At 40.6% G+C, this 18131-nt stretch overlaps 1 protein-coding gene across 1 annotated transcript; it reads right to left on the reverse strand.

Annotated features, from left to right (window-relative positions):
* Positions 1-5523: 5523 nt before the first annotated feature.
* On the reverse strand, positions 5524-17563 carry NDUFV2 (NADH:ubiquinone oxidoreductase core subunit V2). The gene is made up of 8 exons (XM_059471438.1): positions 17405-17563; positions 16272-16334; positions 10643-10705; positions 10442-10558; positions 8701-8869; positions 7382-7491; positions 6589-6665; positions 5524-5679 (listed from the first exon to the last, which is right to left on the reverse strand). Exons 1-8 carry the CDS (start codon positions 17561-17563, stop codon positions 5586-5588), a joined length of 852 nt encoding a protein of 283 aa, XP_059327421.1. The 3' UTR covers positions 5524-5585.
* Positions 17564-18131: the final 568 nt, after the last annotated feature.

The following is an 18131-nucleotide window of genomic DNA, read 5'->3' on the forward strand; positions in this document are numbered from 1 at the left end:
GGGCGAGCGGTGCCGCTGCCAACGACAGAGCGCTCGGGGCGGGGTGGGCAGCGCGGAGCTTCTCGCCATTCCCGGTGCCGTCCCCATCCCGAAGGAGACGGGCGCGGACGCCCGCAGGGCGACGGGAGATAACGGGCTCGGGGATGCCACACACGGACGAGGCTGGGATGAGGACTAGGGCGCGAGCATTGCGCATGCGCGACGGGGGGGTTGCTGGGGGCGGCCGCGCATCCTCTTGGGCTGCGGCCGCTGGAACCTTCTGGAAATGGCGGCTGCGGCCCCGGCTGGTCACGGGGCGAGGTGGCGGACGAAAGCTTTTCCGGTCCGTGCCGCGGGACGGGAGCCGACCTAGAGCTACCAGCGCGTCTCGCTTCGCCTCGCTCGGTCCTGGCGCTGCCGCCCCCTCCCCGGGGAGGGGTTTTTCCGGCGGTGATGGCGCAGTGAGTTTTAACTGTCCGGCGCTGTGCGCGTGCGCGGCTGGCGCTGCCCATCCCGTTCCATCCCGTGTTCTGTCCCGTTACCAGGCGCTAGCGGGCACGGAGGGGCCGCAGCTAAAGGCCCCGCAGGTTTTGGGAGAAGGCCCCGGACGCAGGTGCGTGTGGCGCGGTGCCGGAGAGCCCGGGGTGGCCCTTCGCTTTCGCGAAAGGCTGCGAGATGCTGATCCCGCCGCGCCTGCGGGTCTGGGCAGTGCTGCGTGCCCCCAGCCCCCACTCAGGCACAATTCCCATCCGCCCGCCGCTGCAGGACAAGACAACTTCTGGGTTTCCAAACTAGTTTTTTGGGGTGCTCTGCTTGTAGAAGTGCATATAAAGGCATCTAAGGCGTTACTAGACTGACGATGCAGCCCTAGTTGCAGCCTTGGAAGGGAGTCATTCATCTGCTCTCGTGAAAGGTTTTACATTTGCTTGTGACAATAGTAGTGTGTGGCAGGACTTAAGGAACACGTCTGATGCTGTACTCATGGACTCTCGAGCAATGCTCTCCAGATCGCTTCTGGGAGGTGCTGAAGGGGGCCAGGTGTAGTGTTTTGACGCGGCAGCTAAACAAAGCCCTTTAGCGTAGTTTTAATTGCCGTGGTCACTCTGCTCCTGGATTGCTTTATTCTGTTACTGGATGGAAATTCCTTAATAGTTCTTATTCATCAGAAAAGTGAGTTTTTTCAGTATCAAAAGATGACTTTGATTGAGGACACCTATTGTGTGGACTTGCTGTATATTCTGATCCTCCCCCATGAGGTACCAGCGTGGATGGAGGATGGCATCAAAAATCTCTCATATTCCCATGCTCCATGGTTTACTGTTCAGACAAACTTCTCTCATTTGCTTTCACAATCTTCCTGTACAAATGCTGGTACAGATAATTTGTTTTGTAAACCAACTGTCTTCACTTTAATTTGATTCTGTTAGTGTACAGTGAGTACTGTCTAGTGGCCAGGAACAGCTCTGTCAGCTGAGTGACCGTGTCACAAAGGGAGTTGCCTTCATATTCTTTTGTGTTTGGTTGATGGCAGAGGCTCTCTCTAGAAGTGGAAAACTCATTGAGTAGCAGACAGCCTATGGAATGTCAGCATAAGTGGAGTAAGAGCAGTTTGCAAAGGCAGAGTAATTTTTCTTTTCATGGATTATACATGGATCCACACTGTAAAACGTGACAGGCTACAGGTGTGGCCTGCATTGTGATACTGCATTTTGATCCTTGTGCATGAGTAGTGTGGAATTCCAGAAATTTGGTGTGCATTAGGTGTTCATAACCAGCAGCTGAAGTATTGGGGAGGGAGTCTCATGAGCAATATCTGCAGGAGGAGATGTTAAGATCTTATAATAATATCTGGCTGTAACTGGAAAAAATACTGTTCCTTAAGCCTTTTGTAAGAATTACTGTTTGGACTAATGAAAAGCATCAGTCAGTTGACTGCTAGTTGCTACCCCTAATTTCTTGCCCTTGTTTCCAGCAGCCCCTCCCTTTGACATCTGGCACAGCTGCAAGATGCTTCTGTAGCTGCTGGTGTTGGTGTGCATAGGACTGCCCTTGATCTGCCCTCCCATCCTGTGTCACCAGCCCTGTGAACTGCTGGTCTTAGCACAAACAGGTCCAGCATCTGGTTGGACTGTGTCATTGCTGAATTCAGTCTAGTAACTGCAGGACTGAAAATTTCAGACTGCAGTATCAAACCTGACATAAGAACTTGCAGGTGCCACACAGGTGGAAGTGTGTGCACCAGCCTCTAGGAGGTAACTGCCAGGTCAGCCCATGGGGCCAGCAAACATCCTGCACAGGTGGAGTGGGATCTCACTGCTTCTCCCTATTGAATGACAGAACACTGTTCCAGATAACATTTTTCTAGCAGTGTGTGGTGGTCATGGAAATCTTCTCTGTTATCCACCATCACACACTTCATTGGCTATATAGAACTTCCTGTTACTCCACACTTCCTTCTGTCTTCACCAAAAGAATCATCATCTCCCACTCTTGCAGTCCAGTGGATTCTTTTGGTGTCTTGTACTTCTGTGTCTTAAATCATATTTCCTTTCTCAAGATTACCTATTTTAAAATCTTCTCAAGGTAGTCTTTTTTTTTTCTTTCCCAGTTTCTTTTACTTTGTTATCTTCCACGTTTAGAGACTTAATATAATATGTGAGTTCTTTAATTTTTGCCTCATTCAGGAGAGGCAAACAAAACCACCAAAAACACAGACTCTGTTGGTGCTGGAGCAGCAGTTTCAGGAACGTGTGGACTGGTGCAGTAGTTGACTCATTTTTTTGCTGAACTCACCACCCAGTACTCTTGTAATCCAGGATATTAACTGCTTGATTGGAACAGCAGAATTGTAAGTGTGTAATTAGTTGACAGGTTAGTGCTACTGCCTAGAATTAATATTAGTGACCCTCTGCTATTAAGGACAATGACAATTCTGTCCTGTTAATATTTGTTACAAAAAATGTCCTACTGCAAATGTATATAAAATATACACTTTTAATACTAGTAAAAGCTAGCACAAGGTATTATCTACAGCTATTAAAAAACAGAACAGAGAACTGAGATGTATCAATTCTTGCACTATTCTGCAACTCTTTCATAACGATCACCTTGCAATTCACAATCCTGCCTAAGTTACCATTGTGAAAATAATTTAATGTATATAGTAAACAGCTACATGTAACAAATAATGCAAATTTGTATTTCTACTTGAGATGTTTGAAATGTTCGAATTTCAAAACCTGAAATAACACAAGATGTGATTTTTTAAAAACCATTTAAGACAATGATTGCCCAAACTTTTTGAGGAGAAACCAGAAACATAAAGCCTCATATTGATGATTGATGAATGAAAAGGATGAGAGAGAACAGTAGTAGTTACTTTCTTATTTGTCTACAATCATTTCACAGTCCTGTAGCTGTCCCTCCAGTACTCAGTTTAAAGAGTGATGTATCAGATTTGTGCCATGCAGTAGGGATAATATAAATTATTCTATTCTAGTCAAGTGATTGGCAGACTCTCACATGTTGCATCAAAATGACTGACAACTTGTTTGTGGAACATCACTAACGGTCTCCAAAATATGGGAGCTGTGGAGATCCATGTTCTGCTCCTGAGGCAGACATCAAAATTGTCATGTGCAGATGGAATAAATTGGGGAGAAAAGTGGGATAAGGCTACAGATTCTTTTTGGCTTTAAAAATGGGTGGAGTCTGGCATTCTAGAGCTTTGTTTTTGTATAGTTGGATGTTTCAGCCTTGGCAGGTCCAAAACTATGTTTCCCTTCAACACAATTATGAATCCCATGGGACTTCACTGTTACATACAAAACCATGAATAACTGTAGCACAGTACAGTTCCATAATGCATGCAACATCCTCACTTGTATTCAACATGTTCTTCAAAGGTTAGGATAAGGTAAAGCTGTATGAACTAGAATACAGCTTTGCTGTTAAAATGGAACAAACAGCATACTCAGGCTGGGATATTGAAATGAGTCTGTCTTTGCATCAAGATGTGAGATGCAGTCTGCCTCATCTCATGTCTCCAGAGAAGTGCCGGATGCCTGGCCTGCTACAAGGCCTGAGGCTATTACAAACATGGAGTGACCTTTCAGAAGAGCATTCAGAGGCTTTAAATGACAGATAAGATTTCAATCCATTCTATTTTCTCCTGTGCACTATGTTCTGTACTGCTTCTACACAAGATTTTTTTTTCATGCTTGTTCAGAAACTGCTTCACTCATGAGTTGTATGTATTTATTGAATTTTCTTTTCCATTTGTATGCAATTAGATTATTTCATTTTATAAATATAGTAATATGGAAGAGATAGCAAGTTTCTCATACAAATAGTTTATAGCTCTATTGTGTTCCCAGAACTACCAACAGTAATACTGCTTTTTTAATGGCATGTGAAGGAACTTTGCAGAGCATGCTGAAATGGTGGTGCATGAATAGACTACATGACATAGCCATTATGCTGGTAATCTGTAAAAACACCATTTAACTCTGAAGAGGGAGAATAGTTTGGTGAAGTACTATTAATTAGACTATCAAAACAAACTAAATATAATGTAGAACAAAATTATAAATGATACAGTTAAGCTTCATCTCTCTCATCAATTTACAAATATAAGTTCCATGGCAGATTTGAGACAAGACAGACACACTGTGCCTGTCTCAGGTGATTGATGTGTCCGCACTTCCTAATTTACATGGAAATGTATGTCTGTATAGCTAAAGCATATGCCCAGTTTTAGAAGCATAGGTATGAAGTATCAGTATGCAGTCAATTTCTTAAAAAATTATCTTCAGCTTTTTTATATTGAAAGAAATTCCTCAATTTCACACAGATTAGTTCTTGCAAGTAGATGGTGCACAGTAATAAGGTCAAAGAAGGATCTGTGAATCAAAGATCCAGTGTCAGATATTATTACCCTTAAGCACACGTTGAACTGTTCTCATGTATTCTGTCTTCTCCCAACTCCATACGTTGTCTGTACTAAATAAACTTGCAAAGGAAGTTAGTTGGTGTCTGTTGCTATTAATTCTTTTAGTAGAATACTGCTGCTCTTTGGGGCTTTACATTTTTCCTGATTACAGAATGATATTAAGAAGCATTAAGCTTAAGAAACCACTTCTAACTGAACCTATGATTTTTTATACAACACGTCTCAGATAACCTTTCTTGTTTGTGTGTGTTTGTTTGATAATAAATTGCCAATAAAAGTAACTTGATGAAGTTTTGTCAGATCTCCTTTCTTTTTGGTTCCTTGTGCCTTTGCCAGATTTGAAATTTAGTTTTGTTGCTTCTTCAAAGAGCTTTAGAAAAAGCTGAAATTTTCAATGACAGATCAAAAGATGCAACTTTTCATCTCTTGTTGACCATAAGTGGACATGCTCAAAGAGTCACCTTACAAAGTCTACAGAACACTTTTCTTATAATCTGGAATTGTGATTAAACTGTGCTGTAGTTAAAACCACAGTAAGTCAGATAGTCTAATTGCTGTTAATTTTTAAAAGCAAAATATTAGAATGTACATAATTTTACTGGGATTGAAGATACTTTATTCTTTTCAGACAGTTCATCTTATATTACAAAAATCCTTAGAGATCATCTCGAACTCCAAAACCTGGTCCTTTGGGTGGTTCAGTCAGGGAAGTAAGGCCACCAGCTGGCTCACAAGAAAAACGTCCACTCCTGAAAAATGAAAGCAGTTTATTCATTGCTGGTATTGATAAAAACTCAGATTCTGTTTAATCATTTGGTAGAAGACAGTCAAAAATCTGACGTGGCTGAAGCCACTATTTTTTGGTTTGTCCTTCCCATTCAACCTTCAGAAAAAGTGTGATGTAGCTGTTAAAGGGAAAGGTTTCCAAATCCAAGTAGTGACAAAAAAATTCATAACTGAAATGCAAGCCAGGACCACTTGTTGTCTTTTATATTCATTTATAGTTGGCCAGGCAGCATCACATTTTATCAATCAGTTTCGTTATAGGTGGATGCTACCCTGTGTTTTTTTGAAACTGTAACTGTTTTAAGATTATTGTTCTCGTACTCAAAACATCTTTATAGAAACAATAGGAATAAGTAACACCAAAATCAAATTAATTTCCCCATTGACACAAATGTAGGTGGGCTAACAAAGAACAGTGGGAAATAACAGATAAGAAAAGTTCAGCAGTAACACCTTTCTCACTAACTTAAAATCTTTGGTTTTTGTCAAATCAGAAAAAACCAACACAACCAGCCAACCAACAGGAATTTGTTGGTTTAAATGATCTAGGCAAAAATTCCAACAGGTGACATCATTCACCTGTTAAGGACTAAGACAAATCAGAATTCATGTTTTCACATTCCATGCTCCTCTGGTCAGTCACCAAGAACATGCAAATTCTCAGTTCTTTCCAGTTTGTTTTGGCTTTGAATACATGCACTTCTGTTCAGCAAATTAATTAATGCTTTTTAGCTGTAGGCTGTGAACTCAAATCACTAGAAAAGTAATTTAGTTTCTCAGAAGAGTCACCTTCATGTAGATGACCAATATCATGTATATAATTTATAAACACAGGCAATTATATATTATAGCTTGTAATAAATATAGCTAACCTTGGGCCTGGTTTGGGAACTTTGCAAAGCTTCAGCTCATCAATTATGTCTTCAATATCTTTGGGTGTCAAATCCTCCTGTTAAAAAAAAAAAATGATTACTGACAAAACTGAGAGTCACCAGTTATGCTAAATGCAGCACTTCAAATTTATCAGATCAGTGTGACCCTAGCAGAGGTAATTTTGATCCTATCCATTAACACACATAGTGGCTTAAATAATTTTCCTGCAGGAAAATTGAAAAGTCTACTGTCATTTTAATGTTGACACTTTATTTTGCGTGTAGTTGCAGAAATTATGTTAAACAATGTTTGTGTTTTCAGCTTCCTCATATTAGGGAGCTGGATCTCTGCCTACCCACTGCACACATGCCATGACACATAATGCGTGTCATGCAGAATGGTGCCGGCTGCAAGAAAAAGATTTTGAGTACAGTTCAAGACATCACTTCTTAAATTAGTGCATAGTTTGCAACAGACTGCTTTAAAATGCTTTCAAAAGCTTATCAAATACCTATTTCAAAATTCCAGATTTACAACAGACCACAATCACAAAAATGCATCACTCCTCTTGTATAATCAAGACAGTAACTGAAATGAAAAATACACTGATAGATCTGATACAAATGAAGTGTTCTAGCAAGAGGCCAAGAAACTAAAAGATGCTGCAGGAAATGAGTACTTCGTGTCAATAGGAATTGAAAACTGACCACAACATCACAATCTGGAACAACTGGAAAATACAGGTAAGCCAGCAAAGAAGTTTAATCTTTTAAAAGGGGATGCAGTACTTACATAGTAATTGTCATTTATTTGTACCATTGGTGCGTTTACACAAGCACCTAAACATTCCACTTCTGTCAGCGTGAAGAGCTTATCAGATGTTGTTTCCCCAACTTTAATACCTAAACCAATACATTAATTAGGTTTAGTAGTGATTATGAACGAGTAATAAAGCATGAATCTAAGTACTCCATAGACATTGCATTACTTGTCGTTGGGCCTTAAAGGCATTTGCAAAGTTAAGCGCCCTTAAATAGTCAAAAATGTTTCCATTAAATAGAAGTTTCTAATGAACCATTAAGTCAATTTTCAGATACATTTTTGAGACCTTGTTTACAGGTATGAATCACTGAAAAATAACCATGAAATGACAATTCCAAGAAACACAACAGATCCACTCAAGAACATTTTTAGTAATCAGTACAATAAAATGGAAAAATAGGGACAGGGACACACAGCTTTTGTGTGCTGATAGGAAATGCATTAATATACAGTGTTGAATATTCCCAAGTTAACCAACATCCAAACACTGTTAGCTACAAATTCATAAACAACTTTCAAGTTATACACAAAAGATGATTTACCAAACTGTACACATACTTAGCATCCATGGCATGTTACTGATCTACTGCTAGAGATACAGACCTTCCCCAATATGTGAGTTAGTCCACGTAACATCTCAGAATCTGATCTCTACAAAATACTCCATGGAAGGAAGAATACTGAAAAGCAGTTTTCGTCCATTAACTAGTAATGGGATGGAAATAATCAAAGGTATAAGTAAGGCCTGTCTCAGTAGAGACTACAGAATCATCCTTACTGCTTTGATTTCTCAAGCTGAGAGTTTCACTTGAAATTAAGCTATGCAGTAACAAGATATTTCATCTAAATATGCCTTTTTCAGACAACAGAGTATATGCAATTACAGATGATTGGCAGCTGTTCTGCAGGTCTTATCACCGGTTCTTAGAAAAAGTTAACACAGCTTTTCATAGAAGGGGAAGAGTTGTCAGTTGCTAATCTTACCCTCTCTTCTCCCCATAACCACCCAAAAGGAGGAAAAAACCCCAACCCATACACAAACCCCTGAGTATTCCTTACAACCCATGATGCACCATTCTCAATTGACTTCTCCCATGGAGAACTCAAAAATTATGTTAACATCATGTTATCATCCAAAGGGACCTTGACAGGGCAGAGGTGGGCCCATGTAAACCTTATGAAGCTCAACAAGGCCAGTTTTTTTCTTCCACTATATGAAGAATTTTACTTCAGTACCATTAAACAAAGGTAAAAAAATATAAGAAGTAAATTACAAACTTGTGTCATACCAAGTTTCTTCTTAATGGCCTCTAAAATGCTGTCAGAGTCTCGCAGCATGCACGGCGTGGTGGTGCAGACCTGGATGTGGTATTTCCCAACAGGTTTGCGATTGTACATGGTGTAGAAGGTTGCTACTTCATAGACTCTCATGGGAGGCATTTCTAAAACTTCAGCCACCTGTGACAGGCAAAACATGCTACAGTGAATTCTCAGAGGGCAGCAGTAAAGGCATTAAGCAAACCATTTCAGTGAAGTCACCTGTCCTGTTTGCAGTAACAGGTAAGTAGGGGGGTGGGGGTGGGTATCAAAGCACAAATGTATTTTATTCCAAGCGCCAAGACCGGACACCTGAGTTCTCTGAGTGGCATCACCCTGCTTGAGCACAAACTTGACTAAGCTGTGGATCAGCACAGTGAGGAGCTTGAGTCAGCTCCCCTCCAGGATCTCTCGTGAGACACAAGGAGATGCAAGGAGTCAGCTCCAGCTCACACTGCACTTGGGCTGTGTGAATGAACCAACCTGTACGAGCCTGCTCACACTAATCCATGGAAGCCTTTTGGTAAGGAATACCTTTAAGCTGGTACTGTGCTTATCTAATTCAGAGTAGGTCTCCCTCAGGTTCTGTGACACACCAGGCTACATCTGCAGATTCCTGTCCCAGCTAATAAGTAAGGATTGGAGCATGATCTCCATGGAGCCAGCTCTAGTGCAAGTATCCCTGATCTCATTAAGATGGAACCCTGGCAAACTGCTCAAGTTGAGAACTGGCTCTGGTTTCAATAGTGTAACTGGTTTATGTTCCAGTTTCTCTAGCAGGCAAATAACAAATCATGGAAAATATCTGTTCACTTAAAAGCCTTAAGATCATTTTAAACATAATAGCAACCTGAAACTGAAAAAAACTAATATACACTGCCAGCATTAATGGAGCTTTGAGGCTTTATGTTATGCTGTAGAAACTAGCAGACAACTGTAAGTTGCCTTTCTTTAAAAGCTCATTCACCTCCTTCAGTCATTCCTCTAATGCTCACAATCCCCACCTTAAACTGAATTTAAAACTTTAAACTGTAAAATTAATAGTATGCCAGATGGTAACACAAAGTACAACAGATTTATCCATACGAATATAAACCAGATTTTTTTGTTTCTTGGTGTTTGGTTACTGTCATGCAGCCTCTCACTTTGGAGCAGTGTAGTTGTTTGCCTGGTTATTTTGAAACCATTTTAATAATTAACCTGACAAGTCTTCTGGGCACTTGCTGTGAGGTGTTACTCAACACTCCTTACATCAACTACACTAACATTGCTCTGCAGAGTCCTTACAGATTTAGAGACTAAGTATAATCCAGGCAATGGATGAAATGCCATTAATCTGGGAGGAAGAATGCTCCCCTGACATTACCTTTTTCTTCTTCCCCCACATTCAGCAGTGAACAAAATCAAGTCTCTGTTCCTAATTCTACGATCACTCTGGGAGAAGAGCCTATCTGAATAGATTTTACCTAATTTTTTATTTGTTCTGCCTGTAGTTTTTAGCAATGGGCTAATATTATATAAACAGAGTCCTGAGTTTTTCTGCATTAGTTTTCCCTTTTATCTTTAAAAATGTAGTCTCAGAGGGAATTCTCCCAATTCTGTGCCACATGTAAATTCCCATGTTAGTAAGCTTTCATTAATCGTTAATATTCTAGTAAGATATTGAAAGAAAGCAATAAAATTATGCTTGAAAGATAATCAAGTACTAAATACCCTGTTCATAGCCGATATGGGCAGCCATCCATGCTGTCTTTGGGCCAAATCCAGTACTGCCATGACAGCTGCAGACTTGTGTCCCTCTGGGTAGTTGTTTATGATCGCTTCTATTCGCTGGTTAAAGGCAAAGAAGGAAAACAATCAGTACTGCTCTAAAGACAAAGTCTGTGTATTGATCTTTTTTTTTTGTCTGCATACCTTTAGGTTATCAGGTGTGAACTCAAATGGAGTATCTGGATTGTTTTCAGGACTGTCTCTATGCTTCAAGAAAAGAAGAAAAACAAGTAAAAATGGGTTGTTAGAAAAATATTCAGGACATATTTACTGTTGTAAAATACCTTTTCATTACACAGTTACAGTTAAGCTACTTGAATAAAAACTATGTATTCCACATAAAAATGTAGTACTAAAGTGATGAAATATATTTGGGAAAGTTATCAAAAATATTGATAATTATTTCATCACTCGTGAAAATCATTACCTATTCCCATTACTTCCTATTAAAGAAATTATTTACTGAGAAATACATGAAATTATATATTGAGAGAATGTATGGTGTTGTTATCAGAATACATATTTTTAATACTGTTAATACAGTTTGATAATTATGTTCAAATTTACAATAGGCAGAGTAAGAGCACTCTGGTTAATACCTTAATAAACAAGAGACAAAAACAACAGTTCATTTTTCCCTTTACCATGAAACATTAATTTAAAAAAAGCTGCACAATTCATCAAGAAGTTTGTTGCAGAATTAAAACATCTACACATTCAAACACATTATTAATCCATGTTAATATACTGTTTTGATTTGTAATGGATTTCAACATTTTCATTTTACATACAATTCCAAATCAAAATGTGAGAAGCAGAATTCTAAATTAGTATTTCCAAAATAAGAAATATAATAGTCTAATTAGTTATTTTTCTAATTATTCTAATAAGTTATTTTTAAGGAGGTCTTGAAAAAAGTAACATTTTGCTGTAGTAAAATCTTAGTTCTGATGAAAATACTTATCCACCAGAAAATGTTCCTGCACAGAATTTTTAGCTGTCTCTAAGCAGCTCATTTTGGTTTCTTTTAAACACCTATAGTTAAGTTTAATTCCAAACTTCATATGGTTTTCAAATTGAGAAAATTTAAAATCAAAGGGAAAGTTTGTGGGAAAATACAAGCTATACTTGAGGCTTGATGTTAGAAGTAGTCCACAACTAGCCAATAATAAAATCTTTAGAAGTGTATTTAGAACAAAGTAGCCCCCTCCACTGATTTCCACTTGCATAATTTCCTCCAGTAACCGAGGGTGATTTTGCAGTTGCCACACTCCACTCCTTACAAAGCAGCAAAGGATTTAATGAAAACCTCAGCATTGCCAAGACATCTGCACACTAAAGTGAAGTTTGTATCATCAGTGAAGAACTTAGAACATGTGTGGTCCACAGCTATTCTCAGATTTAGCAATTTTAATATGGAAATATTGCAAGGGCAAATACTTCAACTACATCTGTTGATCTGTCCAGGGATTGCCTTTGCTTATCCTGTCTATATCCCAAAGCAGACAATATGACTGCCCCCATCAGTTTGAAAGTATTGTGCTCTCAGCACAGTTTCAAATCCAATATAAAACTACTGTGGATAAATACTTCACCAAGGATGACTTTCCTATAAGAACAGGAATTACAGAAAGATGAATGATGCCCTTTGAACACACTAATATTTTATTTAGTGTTAATTTCTTGCTTATTGTGTGGTTTACAACATAATAGGAACACGATTCCCATTATTTCAGACTGACTCTTCCAGACTCATATTTAGTCTTGGTGAGTGTCTTCTATCAATTTTATTGGTAGAAAAAGAGTTTAAAAATCTCTCAAAAAGAGGCTGATGGAGAGAAGACTGCTTGGAAATACTGGACAACTTTTATTATTTTTTCCCTTACAGACCTTTCCATGTCTTAGCTGCACAGATCAATTCCACAATTCATGGTAAGTATTTCCATAACTTAGCTTTTCCTTCTCAAATCTGCATGCCTATTTTGCTATTATTTTGCCTTCTGTAGCTATTTGATAGTTAGCAACTGTACTTCATCTCAATTGCTTTTGCAAATAAATGTATTTGATGTATTAAAAATTCTCTTTGTCTGGAGCAGCTGTTCTTTTCAGTGTATCATCTCTAAACTGATATCCTTAAATGCCCTGCATGTGAAAAGGAATAATAAAGAGTTTATATTGGAAAATACAGGTGTAGCTCTAGCAAGGTTTCACAATATATTGTAAAGGCTATAGCAGAGGCGAGCAATAAATAAAACATGTCACCTTTTGTATTCTCCCTTTTCCTGAAAGGGCTTCATCTAATGCTAGGCCATGGAAAGTTTGATAGTTTTCATCAAGAGCTTACACAGTTCTAGGACTCCAGAGCAGTTAGGAATTTTTATGTTCTCTAGTCTTACATTTGTCTGACAATGTGCCATTTATCTGAGACTTGCAGACACTGACATGCTCCTAAATGACATGGGTGCATTTCCACGTTTTTTTAGGATACAGACTCTAGAGAGCAAGATGAGAAATAAGAACACAGTATTGGAAAGAGTGTTATTTTAAATTACAGAGTGGTTCAAGTTGGAAGGCATCTCTGGAAGTCATGTGGGTCAAACTCCCCTACTGAAGCAGGAGCACCCAGAGCTGCTTGCTCAGGACTGTGTCCAGATGGCTTCTTCTGAATCTATCCAATAATGGAGACTCCACAAGCTTTCTGGGCAACCTGTGCCAGTGCCTGTCACTCTCATAGTGAAAAAGTGTTTCCTGATGTTCTCTGAGGCCATTGCCTCTGGTCTTGTCACCTGGCACCACTGAAATGAGCCTGGCTCTCTTCTCTTTCCACTCTCCCCCATGCAAGCCTTTTTCCAAGTCTCTTCTCATGCTCCCCAATTTCCCAGTCTCACGTGAAGTTTTCACTCCATTCGTACATACATTCCTATTGCAGAACAGAGCCTATTTAAGTAGGAACACCTTCATTGCAAAGGCTACCCAAGCCACAAATGCCAGTGGCTCCCATGGAAGCCACCAAGGCTGCTGAATGGCCACCTCATATTCCTTTTGCTGTACCGACCTGGGCCCTTTTATTATTATGCTTTCTTCTTTCCCAGTGATCCATCTGTCTTTCCTGACACAGAAAATTATTAAAGAGCACTGAAGAATTACAACAGAATAGTTAGAATAATTTAGTTTCCATGTATACTGCAAAAACATTGGCCTGAAACTTGACCTATGCCCTACGGTAAACACCAGTCCAAAGCACTGTAAACCAAAATCAGAAAACTGGGGGGTCTGCAGGGGCAACGTTTAGGGCAACAACCTGCTCAGAATCCATATCAAATCAGCACTGAAAAAACATGTATTACTTCTCCTTTAAGGGGAAAGTACTCTACATTCACTACTCCAACAGAACTCAAAATATAAACTCCTCTTACTTAAAGAATGGTAGAAGTGGTCTCAAACACAAGTATCTCACTGACCAACTTCACAAGTAACTAAAACTTGAATACAGCAATTCTTCAACCTTTTGTACTGAACCCCATGTGCAGCCCTATGACAAAGCCCACATCAAGGGCTGTTGATTTGTTAAAGAAACTCAGTCTGTGTATTGAAAACAATAAAGCTGCAGAGCTAAATTTTAGCTGATAAGGGTAAAATCAGGTAAAAGTCAAGTATAGAGAATGCATGTTTCAATAATGAAAGGTAATCATAATAAATGTCTATGGAATTCCATAGGCATCAGATTGCAGAGATTTGGAGCATCACTCTTACATTCCTATGGGCAAACAATCCATCTAATTTTGTATTTGATATCCTCTCACTGGAAGTGTGATGTAGCTGCCTGTGATAGCACTCAGTTTAATGACTGAGAGAAAGGCTCTTTCTGGGTGTTTCAGAATGCCAGGGCACTTCAGCAGAAGTTCTCAGTTACTGATTTCTGTGTGTGTCTGTTAACATGTAACATGTTTGCAAAGGGAAGCATGGACAAGCCAATCAGAAATGCCTTTTAATACTTGATTTTGTGATAACCAGGTCCCTTGCTAGCCTGTCCTCTGCTGTTACAACACAAATACACTGCATGCATTTACCTTCCTCATGTACAGATGAAAAGTGCAAGAAGTAGCAGCAATAAGCTTTGTAAAACAAACCCATGACATTTGTGTGTAAACTGATATACTAAGGGGACCACCACAACAGGTCTGAGTTACTCCCATGAGTCCTGCACAAGCAGTTTTTAAACAAACTTTTGACACTTCTTCTGCTTGTAATTAAAAAAAAGACCTTAAAAATTTTTTTTCCTCTACAGAAATCCAGGGGGAGTCCAATTTTCTGATAGTATATGAACACCTGGTGTTGATGAAAAGAATGCCTTTGTCTCAAACCAGCAGGACAAGTTTCCCTTAAAATCTCCCACTTTAAGTACCATCTGGAATTTAGTTAGGGCAAACAATTACACACACATATAGTGACATCCATCTGTCTTCTTCCCATCACCTTTTACTTCAGAGAAGAACAAATATTACCTTATTAGAAAACAACTGAGAAAAAAACAAGGAAAAACCAAGTTCTTATGCTCCTTTAGCAAAAATTCTGCTGTGGAATAAGTCATCAATGATGCTATTAAATAAACATCTGCAAAGCACACAGATTTTCTACTTGCCTTCCTCTGTTATCAGGCGCCTCCCTGCAGCAAATAATTTAAACAATTACAGAAATCTTGAATTTACAAAGCTATCTAGCTTCATATGTCAGACATAAAAGCCATTAGGGTGCCAAAGACGTCTTTTGCCTGTCTTCACCAACCTCCAACTACACTTGAAGTTTCCTAAATTGCCAGACTACAGCATTTCCTCTATTCCTTGAACACCAGCTCTCACTCTGTAAAACGCCAATTCCGGCTCAGATTTCTGGAAAAGTACACAAAGCATATACTGAGATCCTATTAACTTCATTTTATGATTAAAGCTGTAGAGACAGCTGCAGAAAGGAAATAACAACAACAACAACGTGTCCAAAAATCCCAAGCACCTGTTTTCAACAGTGGTCAACTCTCCAGTAAAGGGCTGATTTTCACCAAGTGTTGGGAAAATGCCAAATTATTCAGCTGTTAAACTGCAGACCAGCTAAAGCTCTGAATGAAGAAGAATGGCACAAAATACATATTCTCTTGAGATGCTTCAGGTTCTCTTCAGAGGTAGACAGACAACACAGCTGCTTGACACACTTAAATTCAAGGGCTTTTTAGTTTTTTCAATTACTACTACTGTTTATGCCTTTTGTGACAGTGCTTAATGGCCTCAATTACAACTCATTTTACGACCTGCTGTATCACACACAACAGGAACAAGAACTGTACTTTTCAACTCCTGTAAACACAGCTAGGACCTGAGCCCACGGGTAATTCTGCAGCAAATTTCAGAAAGCAAGAAACTGCACCTGCAAAAAGTTTAATGAGATTCAATTACAAACTCAACTAAAATAAATAAAGGAAACAAGAACTGGTTTATAATGAAATAAAGTTTAAGCAAAGTCTCATCTGCAATCACATACAAATTATGAAGCATTTTCACTATAAAAGGCAAGAAACACAAGAGACAAAAACTAAAACAAAGCCTAAAATAAAACTCCACTACAACTCTAATAGAAGGCTCTATAGACAAAAACCCTCTTTGTAAATGCCAGTAGGTTTCTACAGCAAAGTTCTGCCCATCAGAAGCTTTTAGGCAGATTTGAAGAAGCACATGCCAAACTCTTCTGACCCATCCCCCTTAGAGTAAAGCAGATTATTTACCACAAATAAGGCTCCAGTGGCATTGCGCTCTGCTGTTCCGTGCAAGTATCGGATCTGCCTTGCCTACAAGCAAAGTACAGGATTAGTAATGCACATACTGCCAGTGGCTGCTTCCACAACCAGTCTGATTGCCATTCCAACTGGAAGCCACTAATTCTACTGCCATCACTAACAATTTACAGTAAGTCAAGAAGAGATTATTAAGGGCTCTCCTGTACTATTAGGAGAGCAAATCTCTCAACTCCCACCTTGACCAGTTGAAACAATGTAGAAATTAAAGGTTTTAACTCTGCTACTGCTTAATTTAAGCACCTTGAACACAAGTTCCCATCCAACATTTCATGAAGAATTTCCCAATTTCTGACTTTACATGCTATCTGTTATAAAGTTTGCAGAAACCACCACTGCCACTGACATTCTTCTCCAGTAAGCATTTGCTACTGAAGTTCTTCTCCAGTAAGCATTTGCATGTTTCTTCAGCTTAATCGAACCAAATGCTGAGAACTGGCACAGGAGGGCAAATGTAAACACAGACCTGAAGAGTGAACAGAACACAGACCCATAAGCAAGTTCTGTTCAACTATTGTCTGTACTCTCTAACATGCCAGAACAGATCAAGATTTCTAGATTCTGGCCGTTATTAGTAAGATTTGATAATTTTACCACAAGTATTTATTCTATTAAAAATCAATTTTATATTAAATTACGTGTATTTTACTGTTTGATTCCTGAGTAATTCTGAGCTTTCTTAAAGTAAAACCACAGAATGCTTCAAGGTGGAAGGGACCTAAAGATCATGTCGTTCCATGGGCGGGGACACCTTCCACTGGAGCAGGCGGCTCAGAGTCCCATCCACCCTGGCCCCGACCGCTCCCAGGGATGGGACAGGTCATATGACAGGGAAAGGCTGCAGCCATCCCGTGACATTACACGGCGGGTGCACCTGGAGAGCCGCTGCCAGAAGCACTGAGCTGACCAGGCCGTCTTTGCGGAAGAGCCGGCACTGCGGGTCCGCGGTCCATAGACTGGGATTGCAGGCACGGCCCCACCCCCGGGCCCCACGCCCCGCCGCGGCCTCCCCGCTGTCCCGCGGCCTCTCCCGCTCCCGGCCGGCGGTGGCGGGGAGCCCTTACCGAGCGTGCGGCCGCGGCGCGCAGAGCAGCGCACAGGAGCATGGCGGCAGCGCCGATCCCCGATCCCCGCTCCGGCTGCTCCTCCTCGTCCCGATCCCTCTCCTTGAGGCCCGGGCTCGCCCTCCGCCGAGCCGCGCCAAGGAGACCCGCAGCGCGCATGCGCCGGGGCGCGCCGGCAGCGCGCGTGCCCGCTGTGGGAGCGGGGCTGTCCTGGCCCGCGGGGATCCCGGCCCGACAGGGGACCCGGCATCAGCGGTGCCTTGGGGTGCCCGCGGGAATTTCAGCCTCTGTGGCACGCACCGGCGTGGAGAGAACAGATTCCTTGGAAACAAACAGCGGAAAATGGCAGGAAGCTAGTGAGGGGTTTTTTCAGCCCTGTGTTTCCCACCTTCCTACCCGCTTCTTGTTAGGGCTGCTCGCACCTATGTTTTGTCCTCCTTTAGGAAAAACAATAAGCATTCATTGTATTTTTGGCTTCTGATAAGCGTTCTCGTATGGCCCCATAATCCAGGTAATACAGTACAAATGTTGGAACCGAGGATCACCGAATCACAGAGTGGTTTGTGTTGGAAGGGAACTTAAACATCTTCTGGTTCCAACTCCTGCCATGGGCAGGGACAGCTCCCACTAGGCCAGGCTGCTCAGAGCCCCATCCAGCTGGGCTGGAGCCCTGCTGGGAATGGGGTATCCACAACTTAGCTGGGCTAGATGGGAGAAACAGGCTCTT

The sequence above is a fragment of the Ammospiza nelsoni genome, chromosome 1, assembly GCF_027579445.1.
Source record: "Ammospiza nelsoni isolate bAmmNel1 chromosome 1, bAmmNel1.pri, whole genome shotgun sequence".
Lineage (NCBI taxonomy): Eukaryota > Metazoa > Chordata > Aves > Passeriformes > Passerellidae > Ammospiza > Ammospiza nelsoni.